A 16,934-nucleotide genomic window follows, 5' to 3' on the forward strand; every position below is an offset into this window, starting at 1 on the left:
ATACGATAAATAATTTTGATAAGGTAAAAATTTAAGTGTAATAAATAAATTGATATTTGACAATAATTAAATAATTTTACTAAATTTTTATCTAATAATTTTTGGTTATCAATTTATGTAAAATTGATTGTAGCTGAAATTTTATTTTTTTATAATTGATTTTAATTTTTATATAATTTTTTTATTTATCATTTAAAATTATTTAAACGCACGATTTTTGTGGTGTCTATTAAACTCACGATTAAACAAACGTGTTAAACTGTTAGGCATCAAAATTATTATTTTTTTTTTCTATTAAAGTTAGGGGGGGAAAAATGGATTGGTAGGAAAAAGGAAAATTTACCCATTTTCTGTTTGTTTGTTTTTTTGGTGACTATTTTCTGTTTCTTTGTTGAACTGTAAGACTCCATCGTTTTATCTGGACTTCCCCTTCCCCCATCTCGCTCCTTAGGGTTTCGTCTTCTTCCATCTTCGCAACTCCTCATACGCATCACGTATGCATCACGCTCCATGCTTCAATTACAATGTTATCTCCATATATTTTTTTTTTTTTTTCCAATTATTGTTTGCTTGTGTCTCCTATCTTCTTTCATCTAACGCTTCTATCTTGCTTTTGCTCAGCTCCAAATGGAAGCACCGGCGGCTGCGGCGGCGGCGGTGAACATCTTCCCATCATTGTCCGGTTCATATAAGCCGTCCATATTTATCAGAAGATCCAACGTACTGCCATTCCGTTCCAATTTTGGCTTTTTCAATAATAAGGTATGAAACTGCCGCTTCAACTTTTGTTCTCTCTTCTTTTATTTTTTTTATTGCAAACTTTTCTAATATTTTGTGCTTGATTTGCTGTGCTTGATGAGTTTGACAAATAAAAAACTTGAATTAATTTCTCACTGGTATTCTAGTTGCCTGTACAAGTTATATGAAAATGTGGTTGAATTTGATGTTCTTCGGTTGTTAGTAGCTGCTGCATTGTGATACGAGAAGAGAAAATACAAGTTGAATTCTAATTATTTGCTATTCGTATGTCTCGTTTTATTGTATTTGGGAATTATGGTGAAGCTGTAGAGAGCAAGTATGAGAAGCTTAGGGAAAAAGAGGGCAGCCCATGCCTTGCGCGTTAACGCAGGGTCTGGGGAAGGGCTGCGCCCAAAGAATGTAATGTATGCAACCTAACTAACCTGATAATTACATCAGTGGCTCATGCTGTTTCCACGGCTTGAACCCGTGACCTTGAGGTCACACATAGACAACTGCATCGTTGCTCCAAGGCTCCCTTTCATAATGCAGTACCAGATTCACAGTGACATGTAATATTTTCCATGTAATTATGATCGCTCTTACTCTTAACAAGAACTTGTTTCGATATATTTTTCCTTTGTTGAGATGATTTGAAGTCGGATATATTGTCACACTGTGTCATTTAGAGCTCTGCATATGGTCTGTTCAAGAGTGTTAATTTAGCTGACATTCAAATGAATTGGCATGCTTTAGCATGAGGTTTTGTCATGGGATGTCTCATCCTCTCCCGTCCATTTTTTAAGCCTATATAGTTTCCTTTTCTATTCAAATCTAATAATCATATTGTTCATTGAGCTTATAAATACATAGAATAAGGTTATTATAGTATGTGTATGTGAAGATTAGTGATGTATTACTTTCTCATGATTTTTGGCGTTTGGCAGCTATGCACTTCTGTACCTATTTCCAGACTAGGTCATCTGAGACTTGCTGAGGGAAGTAGAAAGGGTTTTGTAGTTAGAGCTTCATCATCGTCTGAACAGTCATCTGGGTCTAGTTCCAAGTTTGCTCCACTTCAGCTGGAATCTCCAATTGGGCAATTTCTCTCTGAGATTTTGGTAAGTCATCCACATCTTGTGCCTGCTGCAGTTGAGCAGCAGCTTGAGCAATTCCAAACAGACTGTGATGGTGATAAAAGAAAGGAGGAGCCTTCTGCTTCAGGCACTGATATAGTTTTGTACAGGTGTGCTGTATACTTGTCATTTGATGATATCTAACATTTCATATTTTATTACCACATTGGCATTGCTTTATTGCTAGTAGGAGTACCTTGTAGCACTTCATGCTCTTATTTCTTATAGATTGGATAATATGGATATCATTACGTAGATGATAGATATATTGAAAAGAGTTTAGTTTTGATGGATTGGGTGTGAAAGATCCTTACATAGTCGACAAATCATGTCCTTCCATTTGTGTGACCATTTAAGTAGTGTGAAAATTAACTATTATTGATGTGAGAAGGTATGGTTGGACAACATTGTGGCAAAGTTTGACTGTTAGTAAATCAAAATTACATTCTATTAGAAGAGGGTAACTTAGTTGGAGTTTTTTAAATGGTTGTTTTTAAAGTTTTGCATGTATCATGTAATTATTTCGAAATAGATGGGTATGTGCTACAAAGAAATTCTGCAGTCCATGCTTTTATAAATTGTGGAACATTAAAAGTATTTTGGTTGGAAGGGAGGGAGGGGTCTTTTCCCTTTCAAAACCAGGTTTCGCATGCAAAGTTTTTTTTTATCACCTCGTTTAATTCTGTATTTCATATCTATTCACTTACTTTCTAGTTACTGTTTGGCAGAGTCATGTAAGACATTGATAAATTCAGTGAGTTTAACTTGCTTCTAAAAGACTTAATATTTTAATTTATTTATGATGTATGTTTCCTACTAAGTTTTGGTTGAAACCAGCAAAAAACGTGTAATATAAAACTAGCATAGTTTTCATGAATGATTTCTACCTAATTAAACCGATTTGGCAACTAGAATGTAGAAAAAAAAGGTTGTGGAGTATGAAGTTCTGATTGAGTTTTTTGTTGTTCATATCTTAAATTATTTGTATTCATGAATAAATGAGATGTGGTTTCCCCCGCTAAAATATGATGGATTTGAGTATAGACTTCTGATCTGGCATGCAAACTTTTCCAGGAGAATTGCTGAGGTCAAGGCTAATGAGAGGCGGAAAGCTCTAGAAGAGATATTGTATGCTTTGGTTGTTCAGAAGTTTATGGATGCCAATGTTTCTCTGGTACCCTCCATTACCCCTAATCCTTCTGGGCGAGTCGATTCATGGCCAGAAGAAGATGAGAAAATTGAGAAGCTTCATTCCTCTGAAGTCCATGAAATGATCCAAAACCATTTGTCTGTCATCCTGGGTAACCGTACCGGGGATTTGTCTTCTTTAGCTCAGATCAGCAAACTCAGGCTAGGACAAGTCTATGCAGCATCAGTCATGTATGGATACTTTCTTAAGCGGGTTGACCAACGGTTCCAGCTAGAGAAGACAATGAAAATTCTGCCTAACACAGCACAAGAGAATAACAGTTACCCGACTTCCTTGGAAGATACGAGACACAAGGGTGGAGAGAACCTTTCTTCAGTTATGTCTCATCCTGAGGTCTCTTCCTTGCCTAGCAGTGGCATCAGTTCAGGGGGATCCAGCTATGCGACAAAGGCATCCAGATTGCGTAACTATGTGATGTCTTTCGATGGAGAGACACTACAGAGATATGCAACAATAAGATCCAAAGAGGCTGTCAGCATGGTTGAGAAGCACACACAGGCACTGTTTGGAAGACCTGAAATGGTTATAACACCTCAGGGGGCAATTGATTCTTCGAAGGATGTAAACATCAAAATTAGCTTTGGTGGTCTTAAGAGACTTGTTTTGGAAGCTGTTACTTTTGGTTCTTTTCTGTGGGATGTTGAGAGCTATGTGGACTCTAGGTACCATTTTGTTTTGAGCTAAGTTTTTCCCCACTTGTGATTTGCGACCACTACTTTAATCGATGCAATCAAATGTAATGCATATATTTATATATTTCAATTTCAATCAGTATCACTGATTGATGAATTGATCTGTAAATATGGATGGTTTGGTGGTTTCCTCTCTTTCTTTTCTGGTAAGTTTGGCTTAAGCCATGCTTACATTAAAGGACACTGATTATTTCTACAGGTTTTATAATTGTCATGTTATATATGTGGATATTGATTAATGAAATAATATGTGTAATTTAAATATTCCATGATATTACTCTTGACATCATATACTATGAAGTATAAACATATGTAATCAATCTTGTGATTTATGATTTAATCAAAATCGTTTTAAAAGAAGTTGGGATCCTAGTAGAAGTGTCAATAATCAAAACCTTTGTTTTGTACTTTTCAGTTCTTCAATCAGATCTAGTGTTGGTTTGAATATTCCATGTGCCTAATTTGTTGTTTTGATTGTAGAATGTCGGAATAAAGGATCTCTATTTGGAGTTCTTTAGGTTGGACTACTGTGTTTGTGACACTGGTGGAGTTTGCAACCTCATTAGGGTATTCGTTTTATATTCAATAGCAAGTCAAGGCCTGGACAGGTGGACTACTGGCTTGTTTAATCTTCCATATGAGTTCAAGACTTAGAATGGTTAAATCCTTCCATAAGCTATAATTCATTTGCGAGAGATGAATGTTACTAAACAATATTTAAACCCTAAATTCTAAACACAATAATTTTCACGACAGAAAAATTTTGAACCCTCGTTCTTGTGAAATATTTCCGAATCTTACCTATCTATGCAAACCATCTTTGGCTTCTTCAAGTTTTGATAGATTGTGTTTTCGTCTCAGATATTCAAATTAGTGAATATAATGACGGTCATGAATGGGGCTATAAGGTATTAATAATGTTACAATTAATATCTTCATGTCTAGCCTATTGTTCTATTGATCAGGTTTAATCATGTATCAACCAAGAAGCTAAATAGCATCATGCAAAGTTGGTTATGGTCAATATGAAAAGCAACATTAGTTACACATAATGCACAAAAGCCCTTCATATGTTTACAAACACAAATCCTTCACTCAAACTGGATCATGATGTACATAATCCTTACAAAGCACTACACATTGCCTAACTGAAACATTGTTCTTTAAACATAAAATAAAATACAAGGTTGTAGCTTCTTTTTAATTCATCATCATAGGGGCATCGAACATGTTGAATTGTTAACTACACATTTGGACCCAAAAGTTGGAGAAGAAAATCCCTGTAGTGACCAGATGTCTCAGAATGAACTGCATCGTTCAGTGTCTTCCTGTATTTCTTCAAATATTCAGCTTTGATATACTGCATGTCAATCTCAGTCCTCGTTACAATGACCCTTATAAGCGTGGCATCATTCGTCCCCAAACCTTTCATCGCCTTATGTAACACCTGTATGGCGATGAAACTACATTTCATTAAGACATTCTTCAAATGTTCCTTCATACTTGCAAATGCAGAACCTCCTACAAATCATTATGAGATATTGGCATTTCCGCCACATTCAAATGATTGGAGATGGACTACTGGCAATTATGCCACCACCGATGAAGATTTGAACAGAAATCCGAATGAATTAACTAACAACAAGCTTACTCTTGTATATATTTTAGAGAAAAGATGCTACCATTCCCTTGCACATCAGAAAGTGCAGATCATGATTCACAAAATTTGCAGATGTTTACCTTAATTCCTAACGTTGGACATTTTACATTTTGTGCATTTCTCCTGCTTATGTATGTACACAAATAACACCACAGACAAGACACGACAGATGCACACGCGTGCACACATTTTGAATGATCAAGCTGTCATTTTCCTCTCGTGATTTACCTTTCAATGGAATAATCGCAATGTTAACTATGGTCGAAGTTTAAAGGAATACCTTTGCAAAATACTTTCCAGGATGCTCAGCACATTGGACTATTGTCAAAAGAGCATAAGCAAAATGCCCTGATGTTTCATTCTTTACTGCCTGTAATAAAACCACAGCGGCGGGAAAAAGTTACAAAAGAAATAATACATTTAGGAATTAGGATGAGTTTAGTATGGGAGCAAATATGAAGGCCAAAATTTCAATGATTAGAATTACATGTAATGTAATTTTACTCGTAAATTTAATCTATGAAAGTTTCTCCCCCATATTTCACAGACCATAATTGTAACAAACCTTCTCGAGTGAGTGACCATACATATCGTGGTAATAAGAGCTGATAGCAGCCAAATGTGCTGCACTCCGTTCACTGAAAATGCGAATAAAAGCCTTCTCGTCGGTGCCAAGTTTCTTTTCCCCTGCCTTGTAGAGGAACTTGGCATCTTGCTGAGCTATTTCTCTATTAACCTCATAGCCTTCATGTCGAGGTGTAGTTAAAAATGCGAGCAAGATCTGGAGCAAGTTTTTCAGATGTGATTAAACAACCAAATATTATGGGAAAACAATCACAAAACATGTAATAAGTATACCTCAATGTTGTGCAAAGTGACACATAATTGAACATTGATTTGAATTGATGAACAAAGATAATTCATATATGACTATAATTCATTAAGGCTCAGGTTGCACAAAGACAAAGATAATCAATCACCTTTTTATGGTCACCGAAGGTGGTTGCCTCAATATCATGCTCCATATAGGTACCAAATTTGGAATGATAGATCTGTCTTAAATGTTGCAGCTGGGACGGAGTGCGTGAACATATTACTTCGGTAGCACCTTGGATGTTTGCATCCACAGTTAGACACTTCCTAACGATTGTTGCATCGCGTCCTGCAGGATCATGCATCCAAAGCAGAACTGCAGTCTGCAAACACAGAAAAAAATATGAGACAAGACACTATTAGCAAAAATTATCTACTACTCTAAAATACTAAGATACATATAATTTGGTCAATTTAGGTGGTACTAAATGACCTAAATGAAGTGATTCAGTGAACACCTCTAACTTTCCACGAAGCTCCTTCTCGAGGCGTTTAGAAAGTTCCTCGGAATATATTGTTCGGTATTCTTGTTGGATGTAGGCTCGCTGTGTCGCATCTCTATGAGCAAGGATATTGATAACGGCACTAGTGTCACACCCAAATCCTATCAAAGCACAGAATTAAAAAAAAAAAAGAAACAAAAGAAGTGTTTATGGAAGCAAGTCTAGAGGAATAACACTTGACTCTGTATAACTGTCTCCACAAAAGAAGAATCAGTTGGGTAAAATCCTATATAGCAATTACAGATCAAACTATACGTGCAATAACTTTTTTCTCCCCTTCTATTTTTATGCAAAAATATTCATTTTTTTCCTTCTATTTTTCAATTAAAAAGATATGGAAAGGAAAGCACACTAGAAAACAAAACATATAAAAAAAAAAGCAGGTCAATATAGCAGTCAACATCTTTAGACAAAACTCAAAAGTCACAAAACAAGTAAACAATGTAGGAATTTAGGGCTTTTCTCATGACTGGAATCAAAGACTTCTTCTGTAGTGCAAAAGCAAGTAAAACAGGAAAGGAAAACAAAAAGGTTATAATTCATAAAAATCCAAACCATATAGATTCGGAACAGCATCCCCAAAGAAATTGACACATAAGCAATTTTACTATGCTTTCAAGTATGATTATTTTCAACCGAGTGAAAATAAAAAAGAAGAAAAGAAAAAGAAAAATTTCAGCAGCTCATTCTGTTTCATCAGTAAGCAATTAAACACACCCAATTCAAGAATATCAAACGATAAGGAGCAGTTTGAGACAAGAAGCAATCATGTACTTTTTTTAGAGCATGATTATAACTTCATAACCAAATCATATACACAAACATCAAAACTAACAGTTTCAGAGAGAGAGAGAGAGAGAGATGGTTACCCTTGAAAGCACGGTAAAGTTGCATGGCGTCATCTCTTGGGGAAGGAGGAATTGGGGGTACAATCAAAGTAGACATGTTCTTCTTCTTCTTCTATGGAAAGTGAATACACCACACAAGAATAAGAAAAAATAGTTCTTTTTAGAGAAGAGGACGAAGGCAAAGGAATTAGGTAGGAAAAACTCTCTTTGATTAGATAAGTTTATTTATGTTGCAACGGTTTGTTCTTGTGTCATAAGAAATGAGAAAGTAAGAAACAATTCAAATTTATACAATTTTAAATATTCCGTTGTTGTCAAGTTACCGTCAAGGTGTTGATTTAATATTTCCTTTTTCCATGCATTTTGAAATTTGAATACTTAATATCAGTTTTTGCCAATAAGCGAGGTCAATAATTAACACAGCAGGATTCTTCATGAACCATGTATCTTTGGTAATAATCGATGAAGTAGGATATTTTGTTGAGTTGTTATATTTGTGTGTCATGTAAATTTTAAATACCATGTTTATTGATATTTGTTTGACATACGCATTTATCATGTCGAATCGTATCTTAATAAAAAATAAAAAAATTTTTGGCACCTTAAATATTATTACGTATCAGTATTTTTAACTTTATTTTTAATATATATTCTTTAAATAAATTTAAAAATAATATATATTATTATTTATTAAAATAAAAAATATTTTAAATACTTTAATAATTAAAAATATTAAAAATAATNTTAAAATTCGTATATCTATATATTGTATTTCGTGTCCATATTAATGTACGGACATCTTAGATAATAATTAACACGAGCAAGTCTTGTATTTTTTGTGGGGTATTACTCATTTACTTCTTCATACTCACGCGTTTTTAGTACTGTTTTTTATCCGATAAAAAACTATATTCAGACAAAAGTAAAACATAAAAAAAGGGAAAAAACTGAACTAAATGTTACTATAATAAAATTATGGGCCAAGCTACAAAATATCTGTTGTTAGCAATATCCACATAAAAAAAAATAGTTATCAAATCAAGTATTATATATTTATATATATATTATTTTTTATTTTTAACATATATTATATATTTTTATTTATATTTTATATTAATAATTAATTTAATAACTAATTTTTTATATTAAGCTAACTTGATTGTTTTGTTATCAGGTTCATTTTTTTATATGCACTGTGTTGTATTTTAGTATGGAAATGAGGTATGTTAGACTTTATTATAATAATTATTTTTTTTACAGACCGTCTGATTTGTTTATTAGTGAAAGTTAATATACAAATTAGATTGTCCAATTTCAATATTATTTAAAAAAAATTTTATTTCGCACAAGAATAAATTGGACCGTTCGATTTACTTAAAATAAATTATTTTAATGTCTAAATAAAAATTAGACCAACCAATTCGTTCCAATATATATATATATACAGCTTGCACCTAAATTGCCAAATTTCTCTTTTTCTTCTTCTCTCGGTCCCTCCAGAATTTTTTGTGCTTCAAAAAATTACGGTGATGTTTATATTAATGTGAGAAAAAAAATATAAATGATGGAGTTGTATTAAAAGTATATTATTATGGTCAGATTTTGTTACAAATATTTAATGGAGTAAAATTTGTACTTCAAAAAATTACGATGAAATTCATATTAATGTGAGAAAAAAATGGATAATAGAGTTGTATTAAAAGTATATTATTATAGTCAGATTTTATTACAAACATCTGAAGGAGTGAAATTTGTATGTGAGAATTCGTTAGATATTGTTATTCCATTCACAATCTCATTTAAAGAACTAAAAGGTGTGATTTGTGAGAAGATAGCTTTTGAAATGTTAAGGAGAGTATCATATATTTTATACAGGTATCCTATACTGGTATTTGATGGATTCGTTCAATTTCAAACCAAATATGTAACTGATGAAACGAGCATGTAAAAGATGTTTTCAATTTATATTGAAAGTCGCTCTCAGATGTCGTTCATTGAGTTGTATATTGAATTCGAACAATCAGAAGCCGACCAAAATATTGAACGGGAAGATTACAACAGTAACAATGAGGAAGAGTTTGAAAGCAATTACGAGATCGTTTGTCCATATGAAGACAAAGATCAAGCTGACGGCACTATAAAGGCAGATATGGTAGAAGTGACAAATGCACTAGCAAATCAACATCCATTTGAGGAGCCATCTTTCATGCGCACTTTAAATTTGGAATCCATACATGCACCAAAATTTCATGAATATATGAATGCAGGTACATATTTTAGATATTTGTTCGAGAGATTAAAATTGTTATAATTTATATTGTCGAGCGATTAATTAGTTACGTGACATGTGAAAATATAATTAATTAGCATTTGTTTATAACTTTATTTGGTTAAACTTAAGATAATAATCCTTTTTATTTATTTATTTATTTATTTGGTTAAAATTTAATTCATATTTATTTATGTATTTATGTTTTTATTTTGTTAAAATTGAGATAATTAGTTGATGTAAAGATTTATTTATAATAATATTAATTTAGTGAATATTAATTTTTGATATGAATATTTATTATATTAATATTAATCCCTTGATGTGAATATTTTTTATGTGAATATTTATTATATTTATTTATTTGGTTAAATTTAATTAGTATTTATGTAGGTATTCTTGATGTTTTTATAATAATATTAATTATTTGATATAAAAGATAAAATTAGTTATTGTGGAAATAACAGTCGAAATTCAATTACACTATTAATTATTTCAAAGCATGATTAGCAAAATAAAAATTAATAAAAAAATATTTAAAAGTTGAAAAGTATGGTACGAAGAATTTTATGTGACATATTTATTGCTGAAATGTCACTCAACCATTGAATTAGAATAAATAGTCTCTTTACCAAAATTTTCAATTGGGATTAATAGCTCCTCACAAAAGCAACATCCTTTCTTGTTCACACTCTTATTCTCTATTGGCAAAAACAGAAAAAGCAAAAATAATATCTTCATCTCGTCTCTCTATTTGTTCTATTCTATTCTTTATAATACACGTATATGATAAGAATAAAATTAAGATCATTTTTCATGTATTTTGGTTTTAGTTTTAGGTACCATTACTATCTATTTAGGAGTGTCAAAATTTTTAGAAGTATAATACCCCGCAGGACTACTGTAAATAAAAATCCTAAGGCAAAAATTTTTTTCGTAAAAATAGAAATGGAGAGTGAATTTTTTTTAAGACAGATGCGAGATTGAGCAAGAATTTTCATTTCGTCTCCGATAATTTTTTAAATTCTTGAATTTATTTAAATATTTTTAATTTATTTTTAACATAAAAAATTTTTAGAAATTTCACCTATTAAAAATTTTAACTCTGTTTTATTAAATGTTTTTCTTTCTCTTCCATTACTCTACTTAATTACTGCGCCGTTCTTAATAGGTGATTTTATTATGGATTATGATTTGTTATGTTATATTTTTAGATTTATAATTTTAAATAAGATATTTTGTATATTTGTAATAATATTTTGTAATTTATTTTTTATTTTTTTATTTTAATTTTCATATAAATATTAAATATAGAGAGCCGAAGAATAAAGCCAAGAAAAAAAATATGAGAAGAGTCCTGCTAGGGAGCCAATGACTTATTTATACAATGTGTACAATGAGCTATATGAGTTACAAAATGAACATCACCCATAATATTCAGAATAACCATCTGGGTACTAGGGATAATAAACATCTCATGTTATAAAATCACTCATCCCAAAAGCTTAAACTGATTACCCTTGACCTTTCGGATCTAAAGTTCTAATACCATATCATGATACCACTCATCACAGAGGCTTACGTTGATGAAAAAATGTAACACTAATGGTTATATCTCTAATACTTTCTAAACCTTCATTGTACGCATTGTACAAATATTCGATTGGCTCCCCATACCTTTCCATATGAGAAATGCGGAGAACGAAAATAGAGACAATTACCCTCCCATAGCAAAGATTAAAATGAGGGAGAGAATCAATTCTAAAGACGAAAACGAAAAACAAAGAGACATCTCTCGCTCCGCCCCGCTTTGCCCCATTGAGATTCCTGTATTCATTCGTCCGTACATATATTATTCATTATCGATATCGTTAATATTAGGGTTAAGTTCGATTTTGGTCCCCAACGTAGAGGTTAAAAATCGGAATCGTCCCTAACTTTTTCTTTTACTACGAAATGGTCCCCAAAATTTCAGTTTGTTTTAAAATCGTCCCTCGGACGAAAATACCCTTCTTCCTTCACCCCAAAATCAACCACCACCACCACCACCACCAGAACAGAAGCATACGCCCAACCAGAACCACCACCACTACCACCACCAGTATCATCATGGTCATCATTATCTTCATCAGAATTTTTTCCAAAATCAACCAAAATCAACCAGAAGTCCAAGTTGAACAAGAACCCACCACCACCACCACCATTATCATCATGGCCTCATCATCATCATCATCATCATCATCATCATCATCATCATCATCATCATCATCATCAGAAAATTCAAACAACAGCACTTTGAACAATAATCAACAAATTCAGCAACAATAATATTCCAAATTCAAATTTCAGCAATAACAATATTTCACAACAAATTTCACAAAAAATCTAATTCACAGAAGAAGAAGCTGGCGGTGGTGCAGTGGTGCGGTGCGGCAGGACGGCAGGGCGGCAAGGCGGCGAAAAAGAAGAAGAAGCTGGTGGTTGTGTGGTGCGGTGCAGCAGGCGGCAGGACGGCAAAGAAGAAGAAGAAGAAGAAGAAGAAGAAGAAGCTAGTGCTTTGTTATAAAAAAATAAAATTAGTAAAAAAAGACGATTTTAAAATAGACTGAAATTTTGGGGACCATTTCGTAGTAAAAAAAAGTTGAAAACTTTAACCTCTACGTTGGGACCAAAATTAAACTTAACCCTTACCATTACTATTTATGTGGATGTATATTGTATACTGTATTTAAATTTTTTTTTGGAATTGTATTTTTTTAACATTTACATTAAAATATAAAGCTTTTTTAATTCATGCGTAACCAACATCATGAAGAGTCTAATGTTCATGACTTTGATTTTCTCTATCCGCTAAACAAAATAGTCTAATAATATTATTAATCCACAACAGAATTTATCCAAATTATCATTATATATGCTGGTTAAGATTGACAAAGTATATTATTATTGTTCTATTTATTCATTATAAAAAATTATTTTTACTTTTTTTTTTTACTTTCATCAATAAAAAAGAGAATAAAGAAGAAGAGAAATGATGTTGCTTTCATTTATAATGGATTATTTGTCCCAATTAAAATTTTTAGTGAGACCTATTTATCTCAATACAAGGATACTGTGATATGTTAATATTTAACGTGTTATGTAAAATTTTGTCATTAGAAAATTATAATAAACTTAATAAAATAATTTAACTGTCTAACAAAAATAATAATTAGAGGTCAAATTATTATTTTTTTTAATTATAAAAAATAAATTATCCTTTTGTAAAATGGACAATGACCAGAATGAAATTTTACTCTTTTACCAAATAATTCAAGTCTATCTCAGAAAAGTCTTCCTAGTCCCTACCCATGTTAGGCTACTTTGCAGTAATGGCAGAATCTTTTTGGTTGTTAAGCTATCTATCACAAGCGGCCCGTTTTTAAATAGAACGCGTGTATCATCAACAAGTGGTAGTCCTAATAATAAGTGGGTAAACTTCATTACGAGTTTTTTTTAATAATAAAAAGGAAATGTTTTCGAAATGTTTGAAATATTATACTTATAGTGTTTAGTCTTTATAAAGTAATTTTTTTAGCTTAAGTAAGCTTTTGGTCCGCATAAAGTTTTTAGTTAGTTGGCTGATTAGTCTGAGGTTAAAATTATTTCTGTATTTAGATTTTATCAACTCACGGTTAAACTCTAAAAATTACACGATCCATAACTATAAAAACATAAACACTGATATAGATATGGCATGATATAAAATATGTAGACATAAGAATTTTAATTTTTTATAAATACAGAAATATAATATGTATCTAAAATATAATATATTGTTTAGATAAATGATAATAATATTTTATTAATATTAAAATATAAATTAAATTTTTAATAGTTATGATTAATTTTAATAATTTAAAGTAAGGTTTTATTTTAATGAAGGACAATTTACGTATATAAATTGAATGGACGAATTGTTTACCCAAATACAACAATACAGATTTTATTATTTATGTGTCCTGAAATAAATTTATGTAATCCGTGAAACTCTCCCACGTTTTACAAATTGTATATAAACCATAGAAGCTTCGCATCGTATATGCGAAAGAATCAAATTATAGGGAAACCGTCCTGCTACGGATTACGAAAATGGAGCTTGAGCATAAACCGTGCCAGTCTCCTATGGTTTACAAAGAAATCGCATTAAATAAAAACCTTTGGACCCTACAACGGTTTATGAACAAGAGACAAACACACATCAACCGTGATTTATATATGTTCCTTAGTTATAATATCTTAAATGTAAAAAATATAGGATTACATGTTTGTTGGCGATATCTTTAGGAATGTAAAATGAAAGTAAACAAGACAGGGGAGCTATTAGCACTTTTATTATAGTGATTTGTTTGGAGATTATTATTATTATTATTATTATTATTCCCAAACAGTGGTGCTCAAAGCTTTTGGCGTACTCTGCAATTGATCTCGACTCTAAATATTTTGTCTCAATGATTACTTGACACAGAAACACCATAAAGATGTGACTAGGGAAACAACTTTTTGAGTTTTTAATCATGTCTGACCTCCCTAGTTATTGATGCTCAGAGTCTTAGACCTTGCTTTTATTTTTCTTTTGCTGTTTCTTTTGCTTCAAGGATTAAACTTTCATTAATTTCAGGAAAATAATAATAATTCTCTAAATTTCTGTTCCTTGTACATCAACATTCTTTTATTCAAATTTAAATATGTAATGTTCATATGATATATTCAGAATTACAGATATATCATGTACTCCTCATCATACTTGTAATATTAATATGATTAACTATAATATAAAAAAAAATAGTATAAACATACAGTTTGAGCATATATATTTTTTTATTCATAATTAAAATTTCACATTTTTTATTTCTTATCTTTGTTTTATATTTTCTCTAATAATAATAATAATAATAATAATAATAATAATAATAAGAATAATAATAATCTCCAAACAAATCACTATAATAAAAGTGCTAATAGCTTCCTTCTCTTATTTACTTTCATTTTACATTCTTAGAGATACCGCCAACAAACATGTAATCCTATATTTTTTACATTTAAGATATTATGACTAAGGAACATATATAACATACACAAAATTTTGACACAAATCTATCACGGTTGATGTGTGTTTGTCTCTTGTTCATAAACCGTTGTAGAGTCCAAAGATTTTTGTTTAATGCAATCTCTTCATAAACCGTGGGAGGCTGGCACTGCTCAAGCTCCCTTTTTCATAATCCGTGGCAGAGAACCACGGTTTTCCTATAGTTTGATTCCTTCCTAAACCGTGGGAGGCTTTCACGGTTTATATACAATTTGTAAAACGTGGGAGTGTTCCACGGATTACATAAACTTATTTCAGGACACATAAGTAATAAAATCTGTATGGTTGTATTTGGGTAAACAATTCGTCCATTCAATTTATATACGTAAATTGTCCTTTAACGAATAAAGTATCGTTTTTGTCTCCAAAGTCTCAAAGTTGTCTCTAATGTTTAAATCGTCCTATTTAAGTCCTAACGTTTCAAAATTGACTCAATGTTGTCATGCCGTTAGGAATCTGTTAATGGAATTAACAGCGGGACAAAATTGAGACGATTTTAAAATGTTAGAAACTTAAATAGGACGAAAACGTTGGGGACAAAAACGATATATAAAAATAAATTTTAATTTTATCCTTTAATAATATCAATTTTTTATGGTACATAGTTATTCAATTTTTTTAATCACATCTAAGTAAATTATACTTAATCACATTGCTTTTGTTCTAAACAAATTTATTTTTTTATAATTTTACTCTTAAAAATTTTTACTCATCATAAAATATTTGTAGAATGACTAGTATATAAACTTGTAGGAAAAAAATGATACATATACAATAAAGTAATGTGATTCTAGTCATTTTACAAACATTTCATGATGAGTAAAAATCTTTAAGAGTAAAATTATAAAAATATAAATTTATTTAGAATCAAAATAATGTGATTAAGTGTAATTTACTTATATGTGATTAAAAATAATTGAATAACTATATATCGTGAAAAATTGATATTATTGAAGAATAAAATTAAAATTTATTTCTATGTGTCTCCAACATTTTTATCGTATTTAAGTTCATAATGTTTTAAAATTGTCTCAATTTTGTCCCGCTGTCAATTTCGTTAACATTTCTAATGACAGGACAACATTGAGTCAATTTTGAAACGTTAAAAACTTAAATAAGACAATTTAAATGTTAGGGATAACTTTGAGACTTACTTTAAACATTAGAGATAAAAATGACACTTTATTCTATTTTAATACTCAAATGACATAATCTCTCCGTATTTATTTAAGAAGTCGCATATTCGAGTCTTATCTTTGGTAAAAAAATAAAAAAATAAATAAATAATAATATATATTATTTATAAATTTATTAAAAAAATATAAATTGAGAATAAGATTGAACACTATTGGTGCTACATAAGTCCACAGTACAGTGATACACTGATGCTCTGATACCAAGTCCCGCAGACCCGTTTTTTTCTCTAAACATTATAAATACTGTGTTTTAATAGGGCAAAGTATTGTTTTGCTCTCCAACATTTAGGATGAATTTTATTTTGATTTTTAATATTTTAATCGTTATATATTTTTATCCAAAAACTTTTAAAATGATATCAATATTATCTCAATTCCTATCATCAGATTTCTCACTAATAATTAACAAAATTGATGTACTATTATTAATAATATTTTTGTTAAAACTATATAAATTTGTTCAATTCCTTTTTTTTATCTTCACCTTTCAACCAACCTAAATTCTATTTTTCTATTTTTTTTCATCTTCCTTTTACACTATTAATTCTCCTAGAGAAATTTAAAAAAAAAAGAAGAGAGTAAAAAAATAGAGTTTAAACTTATTAAAAAGGGGAAGATGAAAAAAATTTGAACAAATATAATTTTAACAAAAGTATTATTAACAATATATAATTTTATTAA

At 30.6% G+C, this 16,934-nt stretch overlaps 2 protein-coding genes across 4 annotated transcripts; one reads left to right on the top strand and one right to left on the bottom strand.

Moving 5' to 3' along the window:
- Positions 1-324: 324 nt before the first annotated feature.
- On the top strand, positions 325-4,533 carry LOC107490592 (UV-B-induced protein At3g17800, chloroplastic). Of its 3 annotated transcripts, XM_052262427.1 has the most exons (5): positions 325-526; positions 622-762; positions 1,686-1,984; positions 2,949-3,746; positions 4,257-4,533. In XM_052262427.1, the coding sequence occupies exons 1-5, from the start codon at positions 497-499 to the stop codon at positions 4,267-4,269; spliced, it is 1,281 nt and encodes a 426-aa protein (XP_052118387.1). In that variant the 5' UTR covers positions 325-496; the 3' UTR covers positions 4,270-4,533. The 3 variants fall into 3 exon arrangements, with proteins under 3 accessions (XP_052118387.1, XP_015966858.1, XP_052118388.1); XM_016111372.3 differs by lacking the exon at positions 4,257-4,533 and having other exon boundaries at positions 326-526; positions 2,949-4,048; XM_052262428.1 differs by lacking the exon at positions 4,257-4,533 and having other exon boundaries at positions 326-494; positions 2,949-4,048.
- Positions 4,534-4,790: 257 nt separating this feature from the next.
- LOC107490591 (annexin D5) lies at positions 4,791-7,914 on the bottom strand. The gene is made up of 6 exons (XM_016111371.3): positions 7,682-7,914; positions 6,768-6,913; positions 6,417-6,632; positions 6,002-6,217; positions 5,717-5,806; positions 4,791-5,223 (listed from the first exon to the last, which is right to left on the bottom strand). The coding sequence occupies exons 1-6, from the start codon at positions 7,755-7,757 to the stop codon at positions 5,020-5,022; spliced, it is 948 nt and encodes a 315-aa protein (XP_015966857.1). The 5' UTR covers positions 7,758-7,914; the 3' UTR covers positions 4,791-5,019.
- Between the last annotated feature and the right edge of the window lie 9,020 nt (positions 7,915-16,934).

Source organism: Arachis duranensis, chromosome 5 (genome assembly GCF_000817695.3).
Source record: "Arachis duranensis cultivar V14167 chromosome 5, aradu.V14167.gnm2.J7QH, whole genome shotgun sequence".
NCBI lineage: Eukaryota > Viridiplantae > Streptophyta > Magnoliopsida > Fabales > Fabaceae > Arachis > Arachis duranensis.

Bases quoted from the DNA above. Each gene is read 5' to 3' on its own strand.
- LOC107490592 (XM_016111372.3), top strand. From the start codon at position 497: ATGCATCACGCTCCATGCTTCAATTACAAT. The intron at 527-621 runs GTTATCTCCATA...GCTTTTGCTCAG, and splicing joins CTCCATGCTTCAATTACAAT to CTCCAAATGGAAGCACCGGC. The intron at 763-1,685 runs GTATGAAACTGC...GGCGTTTGGCAG, and splicing joins TTGGCTTTTTCAATAATAAG to CTATGCACTTCTGTACCTAT.
- LOC107490591 (XM_016111371.3), bottom strand. From the start codon at position 7,757: ATGTCTACTTTGATTGTACCCCCAATTCCTCCTTCCCCAAGAGATGAC. The intron at 6,218-6,416 runs GTGATTGATTAT...AACTTGCTCCAG, and splicing joins CCTTCGGTGACCATAAAAAG to ATCTTGCTCGCATTTTTAAC. The intron at 5,807-6,001 runs GTTTGTTACAAT...GTTTTATTACAG, and splicing joins ATGGTCACTCACTCGAGAAG to GCAGTAAAGAATGAAACATC.